This window comes from Diuraphis noxia, unplaced genomic scaffold (genome assembly GCF_037042655.1).
Source record: "Diuraphis noxia isolate RWA-SAM2 unplaced genomic scaffold, SU_Dnox_SAM2 contig0003, whole genome shotgun sequence".
Classification (NCBI taxonomy): domain Eukaryota; kingdom Metazoa; phylum Arthropoda; class Insecta; order Hemiptera; family Aphididae; genus Diuraphis; species Diuraphis noxia.
This window is the reverse complement of record NW_028301713.1, coordinates 14,280,189-14,306,644: the sequence shown is the minus strand read 5'-3', so window position 1 is coordinate 14,306,644 and position 26,456 is coordinate 14,280,189. Positions and strand designations below refer to the sequence as shown.

Genomic DNA, 26,456 nt, shown 5'->3' with positions numbered 1-26,456 from the left:
CGTAGTCAAGTTAAAGTGTTTATAATATATTTCAATTTATAAACGCCCTAAACGTGATATGCTAACGGACAAAGTGTTAGTATTTTTACTTGCGATATATTAATAATATAGTCATCGTTCATCGTAAATATAATAACATAATAATTGTTGAGAAAAAAATATGACGTGCGCTTTATCCACGAAGACGTCGCATTGCGCTCACCGTGTGGCAACACTGTGTCGTCGACGGTGCATCTGGCGCGCCGTGCGCGCCAGTTTCAAAATCCCGCCGCCCCTGAGCGCGCGCGCGCGTTCACGACCGTGGTTGCCGCCGTCAACTTCTAACCACCGGGCGGCGGGCTCCGAGCGAACCGTTCGTAGTCCACGGCCGGCGCAGTCAAGAGTTCGCGTTCGCGCCGCGCACACGTTTCACGACGCACCGACGACACGACTTTAACGACACCGACTACCCATTCGGCGGGACTTCTACCCCCCGTGTCGAGGGTGGTGCGTTTCTAGTGCGGTGTTTCGCGTACTACTTGTGTTTCACGCTCTTCTGTCGTTCGCGGGGCCGTTAGCGCAAGTGTTGTTCTCGATTAAAAAAATTAATTTGTCGCTGCCTCACGTGGGGCAATAGTGTTTTATTAATATGATCAACGGCGAAAGCGGCGGCGACGGCGTTAACGGCGCCGGAGTAGCCAAACCGACGCCCCCGCCGACGTTGCCCAAGTCGTACACGCCGAGTGCGGCGGCCGCGTACCGTTTGGCCAGCATGGAACGCCTGGCCCAACGTCAGCGGATTTTCGAACAGGGTGGACCGCCGCCGCCGCCTTCTTCCACTGCCGCCGTCGCCGCCACTACCGTCACCACCGCCGCGGCGACAGCGTCTGACGATCACCAGCACCACCAGTCGTCACCGGTCGGGCCGCCGCCACCCGTCACCGCTCCCAAACCCGTGCTCGGCACCAAGGCAAGCATTTTCTTGTTGTAGGTCTTTGAGTCTTTCCCGGGCGGGCGACCCACCTCGCTTGTTGTTGCGTTGGGTTAGGCTTCAGTTATGGTCTTAGAGTGTAGGGTGGGGGCGGTAGGATGTTGTTTTTTCGATCCGCAGAGATCACCCACCCACTGAACTAGCAGTTTTTAAAGGTCACACCCTTACCTAAGGCGTGTCGCATGTGTGCGATTCGTCTACACACCGTGGCGGGACTTACATGACGTTGATCGGTCGGAAAAAATTATGTTTTTCACTTAGTTCTGTCGATCAGAAAATAACCAATTATCGTTATTCAACACTTCGTGCCTCTGGTGTGCTGCGTATGTATACATCACCAAGGTGGACACATAATTTCTCGTATGTATATCAACCTTGATACGAGTAGGTCGATGGAGGTGGTCGGTTTATGTAGTATATTATTTTTTAAACGTCTCGTTATCGAATTCTTTCGCTGACGACCGCACGTAAATATCGTCGTATTGTCGCTAAATTAATTAACTACCTAATCGACGTCCGCGGTGATAATATTCTGACCGACGGATGCAATCGCGCAGTGTTGTTGTGCACACGTGTTAACCTCTCGTTCGGTTATACCGTACATTATGTTCATAACAATCAATAATATGCGCTCGTTTGGTACTCGAACAATAATCATCGTGTTTTTGCGCTGGTCGAAATGAAACAACAAAGTGTGCAGGAAATCGACGTTGATAATATACTACACTCGAGACGAGGAGGCCGTGAACTCAGGAGTGATTATTCGAACTGAATTTAATACGATATTATATTAAATAATTGTACTCGTACGAACGGTTGTATTATTATCTTATATATTTTTCTCTACCGCTCCCAACGAGCATAATATTCTTCCCCTTTTAGCAACGAAAAACAGAGCGACACACGCCGCCCGGTGTAACACTAAGAATACACACACGCATGTATAAATATAATAATACAATATGTGCCTACCTATATATTTTTTTAAATTCCAGATGGAATGATAATTATAATCCGTGAGAAGCCCGTCAGTTTTTATTCATTTATTTTATTAATGTTCTTTCTACCCTTTTCTTCATTCGTTGGTTGATGATGTGACGGCGATGACGATATTGTTACCACTATTATAAATTATTGTATCGGATAACCAAGTTGAAATTGTAGTTTGTCTTTTTTTTTTTAGCGTTCAGTTTATTGTAACAATATCATTGTCGTGCTCAACACATATCGGTATATTATATCATACTCGTCATTTGTCGGATACTTTGCACAGTGTTGTTTGCTCTTGCCATGTGTGAGCGTGTGTTTAAAATACAGTTAAATCGACTACCTAGGTTGTTGAGTTGTTCCGTCATTACTCATTATACCCGTAGTATTGACGCTAGCCAATAATCGCTATATTATTTATCGTTTTATTATAATATGACGAATGTTTGTGCACCACCTGTATATTATGTTGTACAAGTGTTGACGTGCAATTTCGCCGCGTATCATCTGTTCTACTTTTTAAAATCCACGTTTTCATATTCAAATTTGATAATCCCCGTCTAGGTTCAGCGCGTGCTTAACTAGAATTTAGAAGGTACGTGGTATTTAGCTCTGCTGGCTGTTACATACAAATTATTGACGAACTTCGAAATTATAATTATTGATTCAATATCAAAACAGTATTATTATTTTTCAATTTTCCAAATTATTATTAAGCCATTGATATTTTATTGGTGAGTTTTATCACATTTCCTGTCCAAGATTTATGTTCGAGGCCAGGGATATACTCAACTGATCCGATTGCATTGTTTGCGGGGCACGTAAAGAAATTTCCTTTATTATCGTTAAAAAATACTTAACTCGCACACGTGTCGCATTTCTATTGTGCGGTTATTATTATTATATTATGTTATTTGTATTATCAATTCTTATTATAATAAAATATAGAGCCACGTGAAATCCCGGTCACTCAACTCTCCGTGTATAGTTTAAATATTTTTTCGTTACAGCGGTCCATCTGCCCTATATAGTGAACACTTTTTATGATTATTATTATTTACTCTCATACCAATGACATCTCATACACTTTGTGTTCAGCTGTGAGGTCCCACTATTATTGTCCTTTGATGTAAATTTTATACCGACCGACGAGTAGACGCTGCCGGGCTGCCGCGACCTTTCTGAACAGTATTTCTGAAGCTTTCACATAATATACTTGACGACGAGGTCTTCCCATTGCGAATAATATATTTTACACCGTGCATACAGTAGCACAATAATACGACTGTTGTAAACTGGTTTATTTGAGTCACACGTGTTTTTGCTAGAAAGCAATTTATCGATTCATCGTTATTTTTTATGATATTGTGAGTTATTATGGAAGTATTTGGTAGTCATTATGCCACATTCATCGGTCGACACCGGGGCATGTTTAGTTAATGGACGATTGCTTTTTAATTAAATGTTTGATTTTTAGTTCATTGTATTCCTTGGTGAAGAACAAGGTATCGCAATGGCCAGTCATTTAATATCCTTTAACATATTTTTATACTATTAACTTTGTGTTAAAGGTTAGAAACATTAAGTTGCACGCTTAAATATATAAACAATTTAAATGAATATGTTTTCAAGTAAAACTATTTAATAGTCTGGTTTTATTTTTAAGTTGACCTCATTGTAAACTATAAACGAATTTTATGACATTTATTAAAAGTTAAGATTTATTGATTTTAAAAGTAAACATTTAAATAAAACTGTGACATGGCTGTTAAAACTAAAACCCGTTTGATTTCCAAATTACTAACTACATTTGCTATTGGTTAGTTGGTTCCAATTCAGTGACATCTAGGGGACTGATGCATCTTATAATAATTCATTATAAAATCAATAATTGGTATGTTATTTCAAGTACACTCTTTTTTTAACCGTGAGTTTATAAAATATATTATATTTATAATTTTCTCATGTTTTCCTTAACGATTGTGCATTATTTACTGATCTGTAGTTTTGTGGTCTTATGATAAATTAGTATATAGTTTCAACACTTATAAGTTATAACTAATAATTATAATAATTTATATTGGCCTGACAAAATAGTTTTTTGCTAAAATTAAAACTAGAGATGTATGGAACAATTACAAATTTATGAAGTATGCAACTTTTAATTAGATACCTATATATAGATAATTAAAATTTTTTAAGTATGCATTTTATGTATTGTACACCTTTTTGATTTTAATAATGCCATCTTTATTGTTAAATATATATTTTTATAAGAAACTTAAAAAATAGCATGAATTTTCACTATATGAACAGTACTTAATCCTAATATATATACACGTACTATAAGTATTTACCTATACATTTTACATTCATTCTGGACCATTCTAATACATTTTAAGAGGTACACAATATACATTGGTTCTAAAAATTTGTTGGAAAACTTGACTTTAATACTTTTACATTAAACGATATGATGAGTCATACATTCAAAAGCTATATTTTCAATGGTATCTAATATTACCGCGAAGAGCTGGTGAAGCGAAATCGTACAACTGCAATGGTGTTTCTCACTGTCGTCGTTGTTGGAACACAATTTAAAATGCATAAATTACAAATATACACATTAGTAATACATATTTAATAGGATTCTTGAGCAATATTGAAAGAATAATATATATATTTTTCTTTTTTTATAAGTTTGTTATACTTCAACAACATTATGACTTTGTCATGGCTTTCAATAACACAGCTTCTTCTTCTAAAAAAAACTTAAACTAATTTTGAGTGTTTCCAATTGATGATAATTCTATCTTATTTTTTTTCTGGACCTTATAGTATTTCTTAGACACCATTTTTAATATTAGGTATTTTTTTAGCGTTTCATGGGTTAATTCCATATTTCAGACATATAAGTGTTTCTCTCATATTTTTCTTGCTGACTAACAGTGGTTATAGATATTATACTTGAAAAATAATCTTAATATCGGTCTTTACTTACAAATGAACATCACATTATTTTTTTTTAATTATAGGTAGGGCAAGCATAATGTAAAACCTTGTTTGTGGTTTTTATTACACTACTAAAGCTCCTAAATTTTTGTCTTGTTCAATAACTTCGTGAAAACTTAAATTAAACTAAATGGAATTATTAATTTTGGCTACTTGCTATTGTCGTGAGCTTGTATAACATTAAATGTGTCGCGTACTGTCTTATCAGTGTTTTTTTTATAGAACATTCAATAATTGTGCGTATGTTTATAAGAGATAGAAAGAACATGCATTTTAAATACATATATTTAAATATCATAATATACGTGACGTATACATTCTATAGAAACCGATGTGTATAATATGGTCTGTCAGATTTAATTTGTGTCCAAATTTGGTGACTTGACGTACCTATATTATTAATAAATATTAATGTTTGCAAATTGTTTCATGAGTAGTAGCTTTTATAAGTATAGTGTATACTTTTTATTACATATTTTTAATGTCAAATATTATATTTCTGATTCAGATTCCTTTGTTTTACATTTGTTTAATTTTTGTTTGAATCCATCAACATTTTTACTTTTATTTGTTTTCACTATGTCATGTCAATTAGTGTTGTAATTTTTTAAAACTAGTTTATTAATGAAGAATATCTATTAGGTATTAATGTTGTGATAGTCTTAAACGATTAAGGTTAGTGCATTGTATTGTATTTACCTATATCATATAATAATTTTGTATATTTTACTGTTTCATGTTGTAAAAACAATATTGGTAGGTACTTATGTTATATACTACAGTAATGCAGTCATAGTGTTATACATTTAAATGTTCTCAACATTTTTGCAGTTAAATGCTTAAAACGTAATAACGTATACCTAACTTATTAAAATACATAAATACCGAGTAAAGCTACTAATATCATCGTAGTGAGATTATACTAGCGATTTTACAGAATACTGACCTTGAAATGTAAAAAAAAAACTACAGAGGGCTGCTCTGAACGTTATTGTTGATTTTGGTTGCTTATCCAGGGGAGAAAAATCGATCGTATGCGTATGCGTCACCATGGCGACCACAGCTGACTAATATTCAAGAATGGTTCTCGGAGTGTTTGCTTATAATTTTAACCTTGATCCTACGCTGTGACACCACGTGCTGTTAATTTTCGTTACAAAATGTACTAAAAATTTTGTTTATTAGAATTTGCCCCTTTTATTTGGTTTATGGTTTCTTTTTTTTACTTTCATATTAAAACCTAGGAACCTAGCTATTGATATTTGCAACACCTATCTTAGAAAATAATGATTTTATATTAATATAATACCTATATTTGTATTCCAATTTAAATTACATCTGTTATTATATGTTTATATCAAATTTATTGTTATTAATATTATATTATTATTATTTATAATAAATTAACATAACTTGTTATACAATTAAAAGTATTTTATTTCAATACATTTTCTAGTTGGCAAAATAAAATTTGATGCTTCATAATATTATATTTTGTATAAAATATACTTATTTAAATTAATAGCAGAATATTAATTAATACTATTATTATGCAATGAGTTCATTATTTTATATATCACTATCAGTAAAAATTTAATTGATTTATATATATAGCATGAGTAATGGTGTATTGATAATAGATTAATGATCAATACCATTGATACGTTAAAACTATGACTGCACTTGAATACTCGAAGCACATACAATGTCAATAAATATTTTTTATTTATCGAAATCCTCGCATTCGGCTGCCATAACCAATATAGTTATTCGTTTATTACTTAATAGTTACTGATAGACAAATAATATTACCGAAATTTGTATTCCTGTTATCGAATTTTTGCCTGGAAAATGACAAATTGAATATCCTTGGATTTATAATGAATACATAACACTTAATGTCTTAATCAGTATTAAATTACCATTGAGTGAAATGTAATTTTATTATTTTTGTACTTGTTAGTACTCAATATTATATTTGTTCGGCATTATATTTTAAATGAAAAACATTGTATTTACTTTTTATTGTAGTTAATTATGTATATTCCTATATTATATGCATATATATTTAAATGCAAATTAATTTAGAGATATACAGGATGTCCAGGTCTGTGCCGATCAATAGCCGAACTCCTGGCAAAATAAAAATTGCACCCCCTCCCTAGATTTTAAAGTTTAATTATATCAAATGTTGCGCACACCTTGACAGGCCCTCGGCCCGGCCCTGGTGATGCCTCCCGAAATAATGGAGATATCGAAATTCTGGTTTTGTAATAAGACTCACCGAGAAAGGAACTATAATTATTTAATTTTTTGATTTATTTTAATGTTTTGAAAAAAATTTAAGAGATATATATATATTTATTAATTATTTCCAAAAAAAAATTAAATATAGCCATTTTGTAAAGTTTATTTTTCTGAAAATATTGACGTTTCAAAGTTTTACTTTCATTAATTTCTGGATATTTAGTATTTTTTCTAATTTTGGTGAAATAAAATATGATTGTTACTACATTATAGGCAAACTAAAACTCTAAAAAATGGCTATAGTTAATTTGTTGGAAATAATTAAATAAAAAAATGTTTTTTTAAAAACTTTTTTATCAAAATATTAAAATAAATTAAAATATGAAATAATTATAGTACTTATCCCTGTGAGTCTTATTACAAAACCAGAATTTCGATATCTCCATTAATTCGAGAGATATCGCAATGGGTAAATCCTCGCGGGACACCCGTATTTTATTATTAAAGTCAATAATTATAAAATAATAATGATTTAGTTATTTTTGAAATATTAATTTGTTCCACGCGAGTTTATGGAATATCACATTAATCGTTGAGTAAATATTTCATGGTAAAAATGTGAAATGAATGGTAATTTGTACAAAAAAAATTCCAAAAAGAAGACACCATCTTCCACTAGGTGTTCCTTGACTGAATGAAGCTCAAATTTTTTTATGACCTTGTTTGCCAACTATTTTTACAGTCTAATCGTTGGGTGAAACGGAAAAGTATTGTCTTGGACGAGACAGGCGCCACCTGATAACATCGTTGAAGGCATTTTTCAAAATATCTATTCGGTATATCTGTTTGGTCAAATTTTCATACTGTGGTAGGGTTGGTACTTATTGGTACTTACGCATACAAAAATATATCATGTGGTTTCGACCAATCGGAATTTGATGGGCGATATTTTATGAATTATTCAATATTTTAATGCATAATTTTATTGATAAATCAATAAAATATAAAAATCTGATAAAATTAGTGAATTATATATATATATTACTTACAGATTAGGATAATTATTGACTCAATTAAATTTTAAGTTTTTTTTTTTATTGCTTTTAAGTTATATTTCGGAGATCCACGACTCCCAGGATACGAAGGTGTTCTAAATTAAGATGATTTAACGTGAATATTGTAAAGTATAGATACATGATCATTGATCGATTTCAATAGTTCTAAAGAATAGATAGAACTACAATGATTAAAATTAGTAATAGATGATGCGAAATAATTTAGTAATATTATTTATGCCAACTTTGAATGAAAATGAATTGTTTTTTTATCAACAAAAATTTACCTGGGTTACATTTGGTTAATTATTAAATAATGAATAAATATTAAAAATATATTTGTTTAAACATTCATTTTCCATATTATGCCCCTTATCATCTACTTTGTTATTTGGGTTATTATAGTATTTTTGGTATGAAATAATTTTGATTTTTGAGGAATGTCACCTTGGTTACACCCAGACTTCTTGTTTTAACCCTTGTTACGGTTTCTTCACATGTGTTCTGTTTCTGTATTACTAGCTTATCCATAGAATTACGTCACTACGCTCTAATTATAATATTAACCACGCCTTTGTACGTTAAATAAATATTTATGTTTTAAATGATATGAAGTTTTGAGGAAATTAAATTTGTCAATGGAACCTTTGTAGTATAATTATTTATCATGTGGTCGACGAACATATTATGGGATGGAGATCATAGTTTTTTCGGCTTAATATTAATGATAGTTAAAATATTTGTATTACATATTTAATAATTTTATTTTGTTTCTCGTAAGTATATATTATGTATCCACATCCCGTTTATATCTACAACAATAATATAGTTTGAATACTTTCTTATGGTTCTTAAGAGGACGCTACACCCGTATGTGTCGTCTCCGTCTTACAAACGTATAACATAGCAAAATCTGTTTAGCGCGGGACAACTTTTCTCCCTCAATATTTATAATAGAATTTTCAAAATTTCACAACGCATAGGTAAGAACTTTATCTGCGTCATAGCGTCGTTATTTTTTTGATAGCACAAACCAATAATTTTAAGTAATTTAATGAAAAAATAAAAAAATAAATGTATTTTCTTAAGCTTATAACTTTAATTATATTTATGTTATCAAAAAAATAACGACGTTATGACACAGATAAAGTTCTTACCTATGGGTTGTGGAATTTTAGTAATTCTTCTATAAATACAAAGGGAGTAAAGTTGTCCCGCGCTAAACAGATTTTGCTATGTTATACGTTTGTAAGACGGAGACAACACATGTGGGCGTGGCGTCCTCTTAAACAAAATAATTTAAATCAAAGAAAAATTACATTATTTTTATTACCACAATTTAATAATATTGATTAATTATTGTTAACTATTATTCTTTCTTAAATCTTTGTTATTTTATATTTCAATGTTATTAGTCGGAAGTCAATGTAGGTACCTACATTTATAATTTTATGAAATAATTAATAATTAGAACTTTCCTTGTTACATTTAATGTACCCAATATATTTTATGTTTCGGTTATGATGACATAACGTCTATAGTAAATTTATCTCATATTGTAATTAGTAGGTAAGTCTTCAATGTTACTATTAATTTTTATCAAATCTATCCTCAGTGATCCAAAAAATGTAAGCCAGTTTAATATTATTGGTGATATATGAAAAGCTATTCTTTAGACTAAAAAATGTTCTTATACTAGAGGTATATACAACTATTTTAGTATACAATTTATTCATTACAGATTTTATGTTTGTTAGTGACGTGCCTATAAAGCGTAGGTAATTCAAATCATGAATCGAAGGTATAATAAATTAAATTATGAGTGTCATTGATAAATTGGATAAGCTGTTTTATTATGGTTAAGGAATCTTATAATGCTATTGTGATTTTTCTGGAACGTGATTGAATAAACATTTTGTTGTGCCGCCTAAATTGAATTTGGTACAAAACCGTGAAATATTTATGGGGATTATATTTCACTAGTTGGTTTTTCAAATAGTTTTGTTCATTGCACGAGCTCAAAATGTATTCAAAATTATCGAACGAGAAATGGTTTGTTATATTTTATAGGTTTGAAATTTACAAAAATATAATATCATGTCTAATTTTGAAGTATTGATATATTTTTATAGTTATTAGTTTTATGACTAAATTGAATAGAAGATAACTAGGTCAAAAAATTAATTATATATTTATATGGCATATCACTTATACAAGCCGTACATGGCACATTATCTCTCGATTTGCGTCTGTCTTGAGCTATTCTAATGGTGGCAAAATATGTTTAATCACTTAATTAGTTGTAATAGATTTTTATTTAGTTGTTAATATTTTTAAACTCGTTGTTGTCTATCATTATATATTACAAATGTTTCTATTTAATTTGTACTCGTATTATATGCGTGTGTTTTTGTGTGTGCGTGCGTGAAAATAAGTCAAGTTTAAGTAATAACCAAAGATATAATTTTATTTATTTTAATATTCTATAATAGTATACGGAAAGCAATGTATATATGGCGTATGGCACTATAGTTTATCATATCTAGATTCTATTGGTCATGTAATACTGTATAAACATTGAATCCTCACATTTCTACTTCATAAATCATTTATCATAATATGTTATATATTTTTAATTGATTACAATGACTACCTTTATGACTATTCACTTTTAGTATATTGTGTTATGATTATTTCCATACCATATTGCTGATGTGGTATTTAAGTTACTATAACTTACTAATAATTAATCTTAACTTATGTTTAACATATACCTACCATGAAGTATTTTAACATTAATTTTGTTCATAAGAAAATAGTTATTATGTTGATAAGCTATTGTTTTATGGTATCATACATAAGTCATAATCAACCAGTAACCACTATTGAGCCTTTTAATCGCATTTAATGTGCCCAAGTTACAATTGATTTGTATGCAATCATAGTTGATAGTTCATACACAATAATAATATTTATAGTTTAATGATAAATGATAAATATTATAGGATTCATTATTTAAATTCCTCTCTTTGTGCAGATAATTGACATATTGGTTATTCAACTTTTTGACTCTTATAATAATTTTAAATTCATATAATATATAATATATAATATATAACACATTTTTCTAACATTTATAAATCATCATTAAATTATTAGTTTTCATGATGAATAAATATATACCTATATCTTATGAGATTATTAATTACCAATATTTATCATCATTGATTTTTAAATACTTTTACAAATATTTAATCATTACTTCAGTATGATCAATTTTGTATAATTTAGTGTTAAAATATTTAAAATATTTGAAGATTGTAGGATATTAAGCATTTGATTATTTTTTTCCAAAACAATGTAAATAGTTTATGTTTGTTTGCTGTTCTTTTTAAAATGTTTAATCTTTACTGTTAATTGTTTAGCTGCAAAGCAAACGAGAGTTATTCTTCAAGAATGACGTTTCAGCAAACAGTGGAACTCCGTCTACTGTTCAATCAAATACCAGTTCAACTTCCCCTGTGCCCCATCAGAACTCTGTTACCAGTATAAAAACCAATCAAAGTACAAATTTACCATCAACTGCTCCAATGAATTTACCACGAGCACCTGTTAAAGGTAAGTACTTTGATTTTTGTTATTTATTATACTTAAATGATGTATTGATTTTAAATGAATAGTCGAGTCATCGATGGAGCCTACAGAAAATAAAGAAAAACTTTTAAAAACAGATCAATCAGGAACTGGAAAGGTTAATGATAGGAAAGTGAAAAAATTAGATGGATATGTTGGATTTGCTAATTTACCCAATCAAGTATATCGCAAAGCTGTAAAGAAAGGCTTTGAATTTACTCTCATGGTTGTTGGTAAGTTAATTTGAATTTTGCACAGATTTAAATTTTGTTTATGTTTTTTGTATATACTATATATCATACCTCCTTATTTGCCATGTAGTATTTTATGTGTCAACAGGTGTCAGGTGTTTATGTTAGATTTTAATTTAAACATTGTTATAGGTAGATCGGGTCTTGGAAAATCCACCCTAATTAACACAATGTTCTTAGCTGATATATATGGCAAAGAACATCCTGGTCCTTCTTTACGTGTTGGTAAAACAGTACGAGTTGAAACTAACAGATGTATGTTAAAAGAAAAGGGTGTAAATCTTTCACTTACGGTAGTTGATACACCAGGATTTGGTGATGCTGTTGACAATTCAGATTGTTGGCAACCGGTGCTCGAGTATATTGAGTCAAGGTAAATATAAATTCTTTATTAACTCACATGTTATTCAAGTTTAATGTATGGTATTTTAAATATGTTTTTGATATTACTAGGTATGAAGAATACTTAAATGCTGAATCTAGAGTTAATAGAAAATTACAACATGATAGCCGTGTACATTGTTGCTTATATTTTTTGGAGTCTAATAGTCATGGAATGACTCCATTAGATGTAGAGTTTATGCAGAGACTTCATGACAAAGTGAACATAATTCCCATCATTTCTAAAGCAGATACAATGACTCCAGACGAAGTAACAGAGTACAAAAAACAGGTTTACATTTTTTTTTACACATGCCAAGTTTTACATGACAAACCATGATTAATATGCTATATAAACTATTTTTTATTATTATTAGATTTTAAAAGAAATTGCCCAGCATAAAATCAAAATTTACGATTTCCCTGATTCTGACAAAGATGAAGATCGAGAAAATTTAAAAAAACTTAAGGCACGTGTACCATTTGCTGTTGTTGGTTCAACCGAAGTTCATGAAGTAGATGGAAAGAAAGTACGTGGACGAAAGTATCCTTGGGGTTTAGTTGAAGGTAAACACATTAAAGTTCACTTTAAGTATGATGATCAATAATTTTTGTTTATATTTATATTCTAGTGGAAAATCTTGATCACTGTGATTTTGTTGCCCTAAGAAATATGTTGTTGAGAACACATTTACAAGATCTAAAAGAAGTGACTAGTAACGTACATTATGAAAACTTCAGATTTAGAAAATTGGCTTGCTTCTCAGCTGATGGTCCCAAAGGAATGACCAAGTGAGTTAATATATTATTGTATATGAGTAATCAAGTTTGATAGCCTTTCAAGGTTGTGGTTTGCGCCCCATTTCATATTTATAAAATATCCCATCTTCTATATATCCAAATATCTGTTTATCATTTATTTGGCTGGTTTTTGGATGAGACCCTCAAAAATTACAATAGTTGCATAAATATATTTAATATTTTAATGTTATTTCATAATAACCATTAAAAAAATTTGTTTGGTTTGCTATTTTATTAGTTTTGCATGGGCTTTTTGACCATAAAAATTCCTTTTTTTTTCTCTTAAGTCTAAATATGCTGTAAAATAATGTAGAATTGCAGTACACTTAAATGCTAAATCAAAATCCTAACATAGGTACCTATGTGTGAAAATACTTTATTAGTTATTTCTAACCTATTTATTTTATTATAAAAAATTATATTTTGCTTGTTAGGTGTATTAGTGTTTCATAATATTTCCAAAATGTAATTAAAAGATGGATATCAGTATATTATATTAAATTATTTGATCTCCTAACGATGGAGGTTGATAACAATTTTAAATAAATAATTAAACATATATAAATAAAATCATCTTTAATTCAAATATTATTTGTTTATTTGATCGATTGCCTTGTTAGTAGTTAAACTAGAATATCAGTTAAACATATATTTTTATCATTCACCCCTTGATAAAATACACTATAAGAAGAAATATTTTTACTATATAGAAGTCTCACTACACCTATTAAAAATAATAACTATCAAGAGAAAAAGATACTATTAAATATTAATTTATGAGTGTAAGTTGAAAATTATTAGAACTTCTTGATTATAATTCTTGTTTAATAAGAAAAGTAATTAGATTAGTGTTTTGTAGTTCAAGCATTGAATGCTTTTTTTTGTGAACAACAGCTTTTTTAGAACCATTATACTGATTATGTTTATAATATCAATTAAAAAAAAATTATTATTATTTTCTTACACACTGGTCCAGCTCGTGCGCCCCAGGAGCAATCAACAATTCCTTCGTTGCCGTTTGGTAAGTTTCAGTTAATAGTATGAAAGAAACAATAACTTTTCCCTCATCCAAAAATTAGTCCAATAAATTTACAACAAATTAAGATTGTAAAAAAACATTGAAGTTGATTGGTATAGCATTTTAAGTCTGTTGGTGTTTGAATTTACATAATTTATTATTGTCTATTTTTGATAATAGGAATCCATTAGCCCAAATGGAAGATGAGAAACGTGATCATGATGCCAAACTTAAGAAAATGGAAACTGAAATGGAACAAGTTTTTGAGATGAAAGTCAAAGAAAAAAAACAGAAACTTAAAGATTCAGAAATCGCTGTTAGTGTTTGGGTTTTTTTTTATTGGTCTTAAACTTAATTCTAATTAGTCCTACGGTTTTATGATGTAGTAAAAAAAATTATTTATCATACATTTTTTTCAACAGTTACAACAAAAGAATGAACAAATGTTGAAGAGATTAGAATCTGAAGCTAGTGAATTGGATGAAAGGCGTCGTCAACTTGAATTAGAAATCAGAGACTGGGAATCTAGCAGTGGTGTTAGTCTTGACGAACTGAGAAGGCGATCATTAGAAAGAGAGTATGTCATATTTCTTACATGCATTAAAATAATTATAACTTATTTTTTAATTAATCAAATTGATACAGTATGTTTGATAAAAAATTCTTTATTTGTGTTGTAGAACTACTGATGGAAAAGAGAAAAAAATCAAGAAAAAAGGATTATTCTGAAACGAGTAGTGCCATAATAATATGTTTAAAATCATATTATTATTTATAACTATTATTTATCTAATTATTATTTGACCAAGTTGTATGAATCGGGTACAATCTTGTTTGAACAGTTGTTATGTAACTTAGACTGTCAAACTTGTTACCAATAATATGTGTGTGTGTGTGTACCACATTTATCATAACAATACTCTTTTTATTTTTTACTACGTTAGTTTTAATGATATAGTCTTATTAATCTTATCCAATCATTGAACTTTGTAATATGTATATATATACATAAATATACACACATTGTTTGAATGATGAAATAATTTGTAAGCATTTACTATATGCAAATTTTTTTCAGTTCCATAGTGTTTAGAGTTTAAAAAAATGAAGCTCAATTGTGTAATCCATAAATAAATTAATATTACTGCCTAAAATTTATCAAAACTGTAATTTTTAAGCAAACGCCAACTGACTATTTTATTCATTCCAGTAATAACATTATTAATTGATAATGACAACTCTGTAAAATAATGTTTTCTTTTTCCAAAAAAATTGCCAAATTTTTCTTACTAAGGTTTATACAACATTGACATAACATGTGTCAAAAGTATTATTATTTTTTCAATAGAATTGAATTTAAATCACTGAAACCCATTATTTTTAACAAATTAAATTACAATTTCATTAATAACTGTTACTCTTACTCACTACTATGCATTCCTTTAATAGTTTAACTTCGAACAAATCCATTATTAAAGCTGTTCATGCATTGCTCAAAGTTTTTATGATTTTTATTTAATAAAAATCGATCTTGTACCTAGTATATTATTGTTTCATTATATTTGTATTATTGCTTGAAAATCAATGAACAATAGTATTAAGTAAAGTGCCCTGACATTATGTCCATCCAATAGTATTTACTTTACAAATTAATAAAATGGTGTTTTATAGTTTTAATTTATTTCTTAGTTGGGAATATTGTTAAGGAAGAACATAATAACATTTTATTTTTGTATGAATTTAACCTTTTATTTAACATATATATCTATATATAATATATATACATATATATTAATCATCTTACTATTGTATTGCAATGAATCTTGCCTTAATTTTCTGGTATCCGCAATGTTTATCTTTTATACTAACTATGTTTAAATATATGTACACTCATAAATGTGTGTATTTCTACATTTACAACACCTAATTTACCACTTTTAAACTTAAAATACTGTGCGATATATCTGGCACAGTTTTAATTTAATTGTTAAATAACAACTTTGTGCTTTCCATTAAGTTTATTCCTCCACCGTGAGTATCTACTCAACATTGTTAAACTGTAATGTAAATTGTAAATATATTTTTAAATACCATTAAGAAAATAACTAGTAACTATTAGATACTTAACTACCTACATAAACTAAATACTTTTAGTATTCTTATTCATTCTTTATATTTTAAATTTTTAAATTATTGTATGTTTGGTTTTGATTTATATAAACAATTAAATTTTTTATAGAAATTAATAGTATTTATTTTATTTGTTTATTTTATGAAATATAGTTTTTTTTTTAAACTGTGTACTTAATAATAATCAATTTGTTTTTTTTTATTATAAATTAGGTACCTAATATATATATATATATATTTTTTAATATCGAAAAATAATATTTATCAATACAAATACAATTCCAATATATTTTATAATATTTGATATCATCATTGATTATTAATTTTTGATGAATTACTCATTATGCATAGGTTATAGTACTTGCTATATAATATACATTATTTATTCTACTCTTGTAGACATTTTTGAAAATATGAACATAATTTATTTTAGTACCTATTATGCTTTATAAAATCCAAAACTTAAAGAAATCTAATAAAAAGTTGTTCTCAATTTCTTTATTACAGTAAACCAGTAGGTAATCATTTGGTAACAAGTAGTCACGTCATGAAAATTGTAGTTTGTAGATATTATTATATTATTTTAGTATTTTACCAATATTCACTTCACACTTGAAAAAGTCCAATTATAATAAACAAAAACATTAATATTTATAAAAACTTATCGAATTTTGATCGTATCATTATTTGGATTTAAATATAGACCATATTTTACAAGTAAGTACTTACTAAACCTACCTACCTGTATCATAATATACTAGTAAATTATACATGGCGTTACCCGTGACAAATTAAATTCCCGATTACTCATTAAGATGACGTGATATCCGCATGTGTTGTTATAAATTAGTTTGAATCACACCTGACAAGTTGATTGTGTTGTGATTAATGTTAACTTAATCAATGGTGTAAAGTATAATTAGTATAAATATGGTATGTACAAATACATTTATAAACAAATCTTTGGTGCAGGAAACGCCGGTAGGACAGCTAGTAAATATTATTACACGATCCCTATGAAACTCATTCTGAGTCTCTACGTCTTAATGTCTTAGAACCAATAACAGTTGTTACATTTTATGTGTTATACAATTTAAATTAACGAGATGAAAATCAATCAATTATTTGAAAAATAAAATAATATCTAATAGGTAGGTGTTAACAACTATATACCCAGTGTTGAATCCAGAAAATTTTTCTGGGGGGGCTCATTTTTTTTTCATTGGTGAATGATGATACATCATTTTAGTACTATGAATTATATATATATTAATAGGTTGTTATTCTTATTACAATTTATAATTTAGACATTTCAAATTTATATAAAACTACAAAACAAATTTTTTTTTTAAATTTTTAAATCAATCTAAGGTTGTCACACATTATAAATCGTATTACCTACCTATTATTATTATTTATTGCAATTCAGAAATTATAAATATTTAAAAAGTTATAAAACAAATTATTAATTTTTAAATCAATCTAAGTTCGTCACATATTATAATTTATTACAATTAAAAATTAGAAATATTGAAAAAATTACAAAATAAATTAGAAACCTATTAATTATTTATATTTAAATTAGTATTGTGCATTTAATAAATAAGTGCATTTTGTTGAAAGTCAGAAAGTTGTATTGTCAGGGGGGGCGACCCTTTTATTCAACACTTTATATGCTTGCGTTCACTGCTAAAACATAAAGCGCCGTGTATATTGCATAAATTGGGTGGCGCGTCGATCACGAGGTATAATAATATTATACCTATGGAAATGGAATTAAAATAATATATAGAACAGCCATTATAGCCATATGCGATATTCCCATATAGGTAAACAGATAGTAGTATAGTTTGTTTATATACAGTTCGTCGATCAATCGTAAAGTAGAATGTGCAATAGCGTCAACAATATATTAATATATTATTAAATAATAATTACCTATAGTGTATTCCCGGACACTCAAAAAAGAAAACGAACTCATCGCCGATCTTGCAGTCAAAACTGAAATCACCTCCCCGTCACCGTCATCTTTTTACATACAAATCATTCCGTTCAGTGACATACTAACGCTTATAAGTTTATAACAAATAAATGTCAACTTGGATGGCACCAGAAATGGATATCTTACTACACAAAATTAAATCGTATTAAACATAATATAGACAATTGGACATTTCCTGTCGAAATCTATAGAAAATTTGAGATCATAGCTAGACTCTGAGTCGGCCACACTCAAATTTTCCACAGCTTCCTTATGGCCGAGGAAGCACCTCCGACCATCATGCGGTGTCTAATAATAAGTCACCATCAACCACAATTTTCACCGAATGCCGAACATACAACAATATCCGACCAAGCCATAACCTACCAAAATCTTTAGCAGAAATACTAAGCAATCACCCTCAATCCATAGCCAATATTATCATCCAGTTCATTATAGCCGCCAACCTTCAAACCAAAATTTAATTAACACTTAGATTTTGTAACTACACAAATATGTAATTATTTTCGCTTTAAGCCCAATGGCCCATATGTTGCGGAGGGCTATTATAATAATATATACAATTAAAAAATAAAAATAAAATTACTTAGAGTAGTATAGTATTGTAATAACTATAACATCATATAAGTACTCGTCTAATGACTAGTTTGGAAATTCGACATTCCTTGTTGCAGGTTTCCAACTGAAATAAATGTACCTAGACCTAAGTACCTATCTATATGAATAGGTAGTGTAATGTTTTTATAATAATCTTTAAAAAAATGTTTTCTTTGGTTCTGTGAAATAAAACTTAGGGGGGGGGGTTAAATCCTTAGCACCCTTCTATGGTGCCTACGCCATTCACCATTGCATAGGTAGCTTTGCATCACATTCTATATAACATCTTTTACATTTATATTGTCGTCACGACTCGCGAATGACATAATATCATTATATCGTTCGACCGTAGCTATACATGTTACAATAATAACAATGATATGGGTAGGTTGCTACCAATTCGTATAATACGACGACAGACGACGGGTTTTACGACTGGATTTAACAATATAATATAATATAAGCGCGCTTTACAGTCGTAAAATGCCACGAGACGAGTGAGGGTTGTATATACGTGTCCCCAGCCCCCCCACATCGGATATTTCAAATTTTTTTTTGGCAAAAAATTAGCATGTAATTAGCATGTATTTGCATGCTAACTTTTGTAATTTGCACGCGCTTTAATTAGGCGTGGGATCAAAAAATAGGTGGGGGGGCTGTAGACACGTGTCTCCGACCCCCCCACCCATCAAAATCACTTATTTTCAAATTTTTTTCTAGGCCAATATTTAGCATGTAATTAGCATGTATTTGCACGCTTGGTCCCGAAACTCTACCGTCATTCGTTGGTTCGCAAAATCCGTTTTTCTAATTTGCACGTGTCCCCAGCCCCCCCACAACTCGAAATAACTGGAACTGCATAATCGTTTATACGCCAATATTTAGCATGTAATTAGCATGTATTTGCACGCTTGGTCCCGAAACTCTACCGTCATTCGTTGGTTCGCAAAATCCGTTTTTCTAATTTGCACGTGTCCCCAGCCCCCCCACAACTCGAAATAACTGGAACAGCATAATCGCTTATACGCCAATATTTAGCATGTAATTAGCATGTATTTGCACGCTTGGTCCCGAAACTCTACCGTCATTCGTTGTTTTGCAAAATCCGTTTTTCTAATTTGCACGTGTCCCCAGCCCCCCCACAACTCGAAATAACTGGAACTGCATAATCGTTTATACGCCAATATTTAGCATGTAATTAGCATGTATTTGCACGCTTGGTCCCGAAACTCTACCGTCATTCGTTGGTTCGCAAAATCCGTTTTTCTAATTTGCACGTGTCCCCAGCCCCCCCACAACTCGAAATAACTGGAACTGCATAATCGCTTATACACCAATATTTAGCATGTAATTAGCATGTATTTGCACGCTTGGTCCCGAAACTCTACCGTCATTCGTTGTTTTGCAAAATCCGTTTTTCTAATTTGCACGTGTCCCCAGCCCCCCCCACAACTCGAAATAACTGGAACTGCATAATCGCTTATACGCCAATATTTAGCAATTCAGCTATTTTCTCGGATATCGATTTGTTTATTATAACTATTTTCCTAAAACTACGAATTTGATAATTTAGTTTATAAATTCAATTAGTTGTTTAAATTGGTTAATTTTTAATTATCATTGTAGAAATAATTTTTCAATTTGATTAAATTATTAAAATTGTTTGCATTTTAATATTGTAGCGATTATATTATAAAAATTGAAATAACTTTTTATACATTAGTTTATACTTTTTAAAATTAATTTTATACATAGGTAGGAATGACTTTTTCTTACATGTTAATAAAATCTAAATAACAAAAAAATATTGACATTAAATTGTATACAATAAAAATTCACAACTGACTTTTGTCGTGCTTTTTACGGGAATCAGTTTTTTTTTGAGATCATCAAATATTTCCCAATTATTTGATGCCCCTCTCTTAACGTATGCTTTGTAGTGTCCAACTGAGTTCCTTAGTTTACTTTTTCCAGGCAAAAAACTTATGACACCTCTTAGTTCAAATGTGCGATTTGCATTGCACAATATTTGTGGAATGTCACATAGTCTGATCTGTGCAATTTTTGCTGCTTCAGTACTATGTTGAAGACTCATATCTAAATCGCCCTCTAAAAAAAAGTTATTGTTAATAACTAATTAATTAATATAAAAAGATAACACATTGAATTCAATTTTTTCAAATAGTTTGCATTTTTGCAATCGTATAAAACTTTATATACAAGGTGTAACGGAATGGCTCGAAAAATGAAATCAAATATTTTTATCAATATTAAAATTTAAAAAATGTTTTAATATAATTTTTAGACGCATGCACTACAAGTGCAGTATACAATTTTTATTTTCGAATCCTTTATTTTTAATTCATGGAGTATATTTTTTGATATTTTTCTAAAATGACATTATTTATTTGGATTAATAGTTATTTAAAACCTTAAAATCGTTTTTCGAAATATTATTTTAGAAATATGCAGACATAAGTAAATCTTAAATTATTTATGATCCTTACAATTTTAATAATTTTATTAAAAATTACATTAAAACATTTTTTAAATTTTAATATTGATAAAAATATTTGATTTCATTTTTCGAGCCATTCCGTTACACCTTGTATATAAAGTTTTATACGATTGCAAAAATGCAAACTATTTGAAAAAATTGAATTCAATGTGTTATCTTTTTATATTAATTAATTAGTTATTAACAATAACTTTTTTTTAGAGGGCGATTTAGATATGAGTCTTCAACATAGTACTGAAGCAGCAAAAATTGCACAGATCAGACTATGTGACATTCCACAAATATTGTGCAATGCAAATCGCACATTTGAACTAAGAGGTGTCATAAGTTTTTTGCCTGGAAAAAGTAAACTAAGGAACTCGACACTACAAAGCATACGTTAAGAGAGGGGCATCAAATAATTGGGAAATATTTGATGATCTCAAAAAAAAACTGATTCCCGTAAAAAGCACGACAAAAGTCAGTTGTGAATTTTTATTGTATACAATTTAATGTCAATATTTTTTTGTTATTTAGATTTTATTAACATGTAAGAAAAAGTCATTCCTACCTATGTATAAAATTAATTTTAAAAAGTATAAACTAATGTATAAAAAGTTATTTCAATTTTTATAATATAATCGCTACAATATTAAAATGCAAACAATTTTAATAATTTAATCAAATTGAAAAATTATTTCTACAATGATAATTAAAAATTAACCAATTTAAACAACTAATTGAATTTATAAACTAAATTATCAAATTCGTAGTTTTAGGAAAATAGTTATAATAAACAAATCGATATCCGAGAAAATAGCTGAATTGCTAAATATTGGCGTATAAGCGATTATGCAGTTCCAGTTATTTCGAGTTGTGGGGGGGCTGGGGACACGTGCAAATTAGAAAAACGGATTTTGCAAAACAACGAATGACGGTAGAGTTTCGGGACCAAGCGTGCAAATACATGCTAATTACATGCTAAATATTGGCGTATAAACGATTATGCAGTTCCAGTTATTTCGAGTTGTGGGGGGGCTGGGGACACGTGCAAATTAGAAAAACTGATTTTGCAAACCAACGAATGACGGTAGAGTTTCGGGACCAAGCGTGCAAATACATGCTAATTACATGCTAAATATTGGCGTATAAACGATTATGCAGTTCCAGTTATTTCGAGTTGTGGGGGGGCTGGGGACACGTGCAAATTAGAAAAACGGATTTTGCAAAACAACGAATGACGGTAGAGTTTCGGGACCAAGCGTGCAAATACATGCTAATTACATGCTAAATATTGGCGTATAAGCGATTATGCAGTTCCAGTTATTTCGAGTTGTGGGGGGGCTGGGGACACGTGCAAATTAGAAAAACGGATTTTGCGAACCAACGAATGACGGTAGAGTTTCGGGACCAAGCGTGCAAATACATGCTAATTACATGCTAAATATTGGCGTATAAACGATTATGCAGTTCCAGTTATTTCGAGTTGTGGGGGGGCTGGGGACACGTGCAAATTAGAAAAACGGATTTTGCGAACCAACGAATGACGGTAGAGTTTCGGGACCAAGCGTGCAAATACATGCTAATTACATGCTAAATATTGGCCTAGAAAAAAATTTGAAAATAAGTGATTTTGATGGGTGGGGGGGTCGGAGACACGTGTCTACAGCCCCCCCACCTATTTTTTGATCCCACGCCTAATTAAAGCGCGTGCAAATTACAAAAGTTAGCATGCAAATACATGCTAATTACATGCTAATTTTTTGCCAAAAAAAAATTTGAAATATCCGATGTGGGGGGGCTGGGGACACGTACGTCATATACTATGTGGGTCGGGCATATACATATTTAGGTAGGTATACTAAATCTTATATGACTATCGACTATACGTATTTTATATTGTATCGCGTAAGGTGCAATAATAATACTGAACCCTTTCCGTTCCGACGGGGTGCCTTGGGGAGTGCATAATATATGGTTACTTGCAGCCTATATGTACCTACGTATAATATAGTGCGCAATGATGACCTTTTTCTATTTATTTATTTTTTTCATTCCTTTCAACAAACACTACACACATGAGCACAAATGTATATGTTTGTTTATTTTCTTATTGACCATCGAACGGCACCTGAAGTCTGAAATTCCATAAAGCAGCACATGGTCACCGCCCTCCGGTCTTCGAATATATAGGACATATATTATATGTCACATATAGGTACTACAGCAGAGTGCAGACTATACTACTTAGTTTGCATAGCGTGCTGCAGGGTGCAGTAATCTTCTGTTTCTGATTTTACCTGAACTGTTATAGTAAATATTTCAATTAATAAACTAGAATAATAAGTGCATATATGCCTGTCTAGTATACTTATATGAGCATTTCACTATATAATATATATTATTGTTGATCACAATATTTAGGTTGGTTGTAGGTACATTATACAGTATAAAGATCACGCAGAAAATATGTTACGGATCTTGGTGGGGCTTGATTTTTTATATTTTTGTAGCCTAGTGTTCACAATTAACCTGAGAAAGTTAAATAATATTTTTAGGTCGTTAGTCTCTTAATAAACGTCTGAGTTATCTCGTATCAGTTACCTAGTAGACTATTAAGTGAATTAAGTTGAGTTAAAAAATTATCGTATTTTCTGAAAAAAATTTCCGTCTATAATTTACAGTAGAAAAAAAGGGGGAGGAGAGGGGTTCTCATTTGTAAAATAGATGTTTCCGCAGGATATACCTTAAGTATAGTGCAACAAATATTGATTATTATAAAATATGACTTTTAACGATAACTAAAAATTTTTAAAATCAAATTTTGAACAACCTGCTCATCATAGAAGAAGAAAAAAAATGGTAAGCTTGCTTATAGTGAATCGTCGTGTATAGGGTCGTGCCCGTGATATTATTTTTGTTTCACGTTTGAAACGCCAATGACCAAGCTATTACATAACATTTATAGTAACGTAGTATAACTATTATGTGTATTATAGCCTATATAGCGTACTATATTGTTTTATATAAATACATATTATATGGATCATTGTTCCTCTGCAATTTGGGAAGGAGTCCTGGAGGATGGTATCAATTTATTACGTGGGTGGGCATGGCGTATAATCCATGTCCCCGACCTGCAGTCTATAGTTTATTTTGTACAGGCGTCTGATCCCAAACATGTAAATATATAAACATATATATATATAAACATACCTACATTTTTATTATTTACATTTTCAGATTTGTAGAATGGACTACGCCTATACTCGAATACTTGAATTCAAATAAATGGAACGAATAACTACGAATGTTTTACATCCGCACGTTCGCGAGTATTTTTTAAACCAAGACTTTCGTTATCTGTAATCAAATTATATTTTTTCGAAAAGTGTTCTGCGTTTTAAAAAACCGATATGATTTGTTCGGTTTGTTAAAAGTGTATATTGGTTTTTAATCTTAAGAATACGTAACAGTGGTATTTGTTGTTTGTTGTCTCCGCCTTACCAGTGCGTAATAGATATAGCAAATTTACGCTCAGCAGAACACTTTTAGCTCCTTTAGTTTAAAAATTACAGTGAATTATGAGCATATAATATGCAGTACATTAAAAATGCTCATAACTCACTTAAAAATTGAATTATCGTAAAAAACCAACGTACAAACACGGATAATGTTCTTACCATCAAGTTTCATAATAGGTCGATTCACTGTAATTTTTAAACTAAAAGAGCTACAAGTGTTCTGCTGAGCGTAAATTTGTTATATTACGCACTGGTAAGACGGAGACAACAAAATATACCACTGTTACGTACTCTTAAAATTGAAATACACCGTATAGGTAGGTACTTCTGTAGTTTGTAGAGATAGTTCATTGTTTTTACAAAATATTTATATGAGTTAGTTTATTATCTTATTATATTTATCATTAATAATATGTCTTTAATGGTAATTACTAATTAATAATTTTATCATGTCTTAAATATATTTAATATTGCTATAATAATTTAAAATTGTCTTATCTGGATGGGAGCATACTAATTGCGTCCGAAAATATTATCAGTAGGTTAGTTGCGTCCCGCAAAAAATATTCAAAAAGGGTCATAATAGCCTATTTGCGTCCCGTAATACCTTTTTTTTATAACCTAATTGCGTTCCGAAAATATTGATATAATCGATATCAATAAGTTAGTAAAAAACATATTTTTATTTTTTATTAATTTTAATTTTACAATTCTTATTTTTTACATTTTGTTATAATAATAAAATTCATATTTTTACATTTTAGCATAATAAAAAAATGCATGTATTCATAATTCATATTCAAATAGTGAGATTTATTTTATAGTATATAGTTTATGAACTATCGACTTAAGTGATTTTAGTAGTAAATATCGATAATAATTATATAGCCGACTTGTGTCCACAAAACGGGACGCAAGTTACCGGTCAAATTTACTACCTGTAACATATACCTTTTTTCGGGACGCAAGTAACATGCAGCCAACTGCATGACACATTTTTATGGCAAGCCTTAATCCAATGTTCTTGGTGGATATTATATTATCCGGTTAATGTCGACATTACCCGACTACCCGAGTTTATGTATGTAACTTTTGCATTAATGTTTTGACTTTTTAGTTTGGCAGTTTCGTTAAGACCGCAAGGTATACTTTAATATTATTCTGATTGAATGGTTTGGCCCCGAAAAATGGATTAGGTACTCTAAACAGAGTTTGTGACTTACATATAGATATATGCTAACTAATAAAAAATTTAAACAACGGCAGCGATTCAATAGATATTTGTTACAGAAAATTGAATAATATCAAATATAGTAAGAGATTGAGCTGCTTTGATGTTCAAAGTTGCGTG

The 26,456-nt window shown here is 30.1% G+C and overlaps 1 protein-coding gene across 2 annotated transcripts; it reads left to right on the top strand.

Moving 5' to 3' along the window:
• Positions 1–362: 362 nt before the first annotated feature.
• On the top strand, positions 363–16,669 carry LOC107172914 (septin-7-like). Of its 2 annotated transcripts, XM_089224984.1 has the most exons (11): positions 363–949; positions 11,697–11,889; positions 11,952–12,137; positions 12,288–12,528; positions 12,609–12,828; positions 12,914–13,103; positions 13,169–13,328; positions 14,314–14,358; positions 14,536–14,671; positions 14,778–14,932; positions 15,036–16,669. In XM_089224984.1, exons 1-11 carry the CDS (start codon positions 629–631, stop codon positions 15,082–15,084), a joined length of 1,896 nt encoding a protein of 631 aa, XP_089081110.1. In that variant the 5' UTR covers positions 363–628; the 3' UTR covers positions 15,085–16,669. The 2 variants fall into 2 exon arrangements, with proteins under 2 accessions (XP_089081110.1, XP_089081111.1); XM_089224985.1 differs by lacking the exon at positions 14,314–14,358 and having other exon boundaries at positions 368–949.
• Positions 16,670–26,456: the final 9,787 nt, after the last annotated feature.

Excerpts from the sequence above, each read along its gene's own strand:
- LOC107172914 (XM_089224984.1), top strand. The coding sequence starts at position 629 with ATGATCAACGGCGAAAGCGGCGGCGACGGCGTTAACGGCGCCGGAGTA. Across the intron at positions 950-11,696 it reads AACCCGTGCTCGGCACCAAG|CTGCAAAGCAAACGAGAGTT; the intron begins GCAAGCATTTTC and ends TTAATTGTTTAG. Across the intron at positions 13,104-13,168 it reads TCCTTGGGGTTTAGTTGAAG|TGGAAAATCTTGATCACTGT; the intron begins GTAAACACATTA and ends TTTATATTCTAG.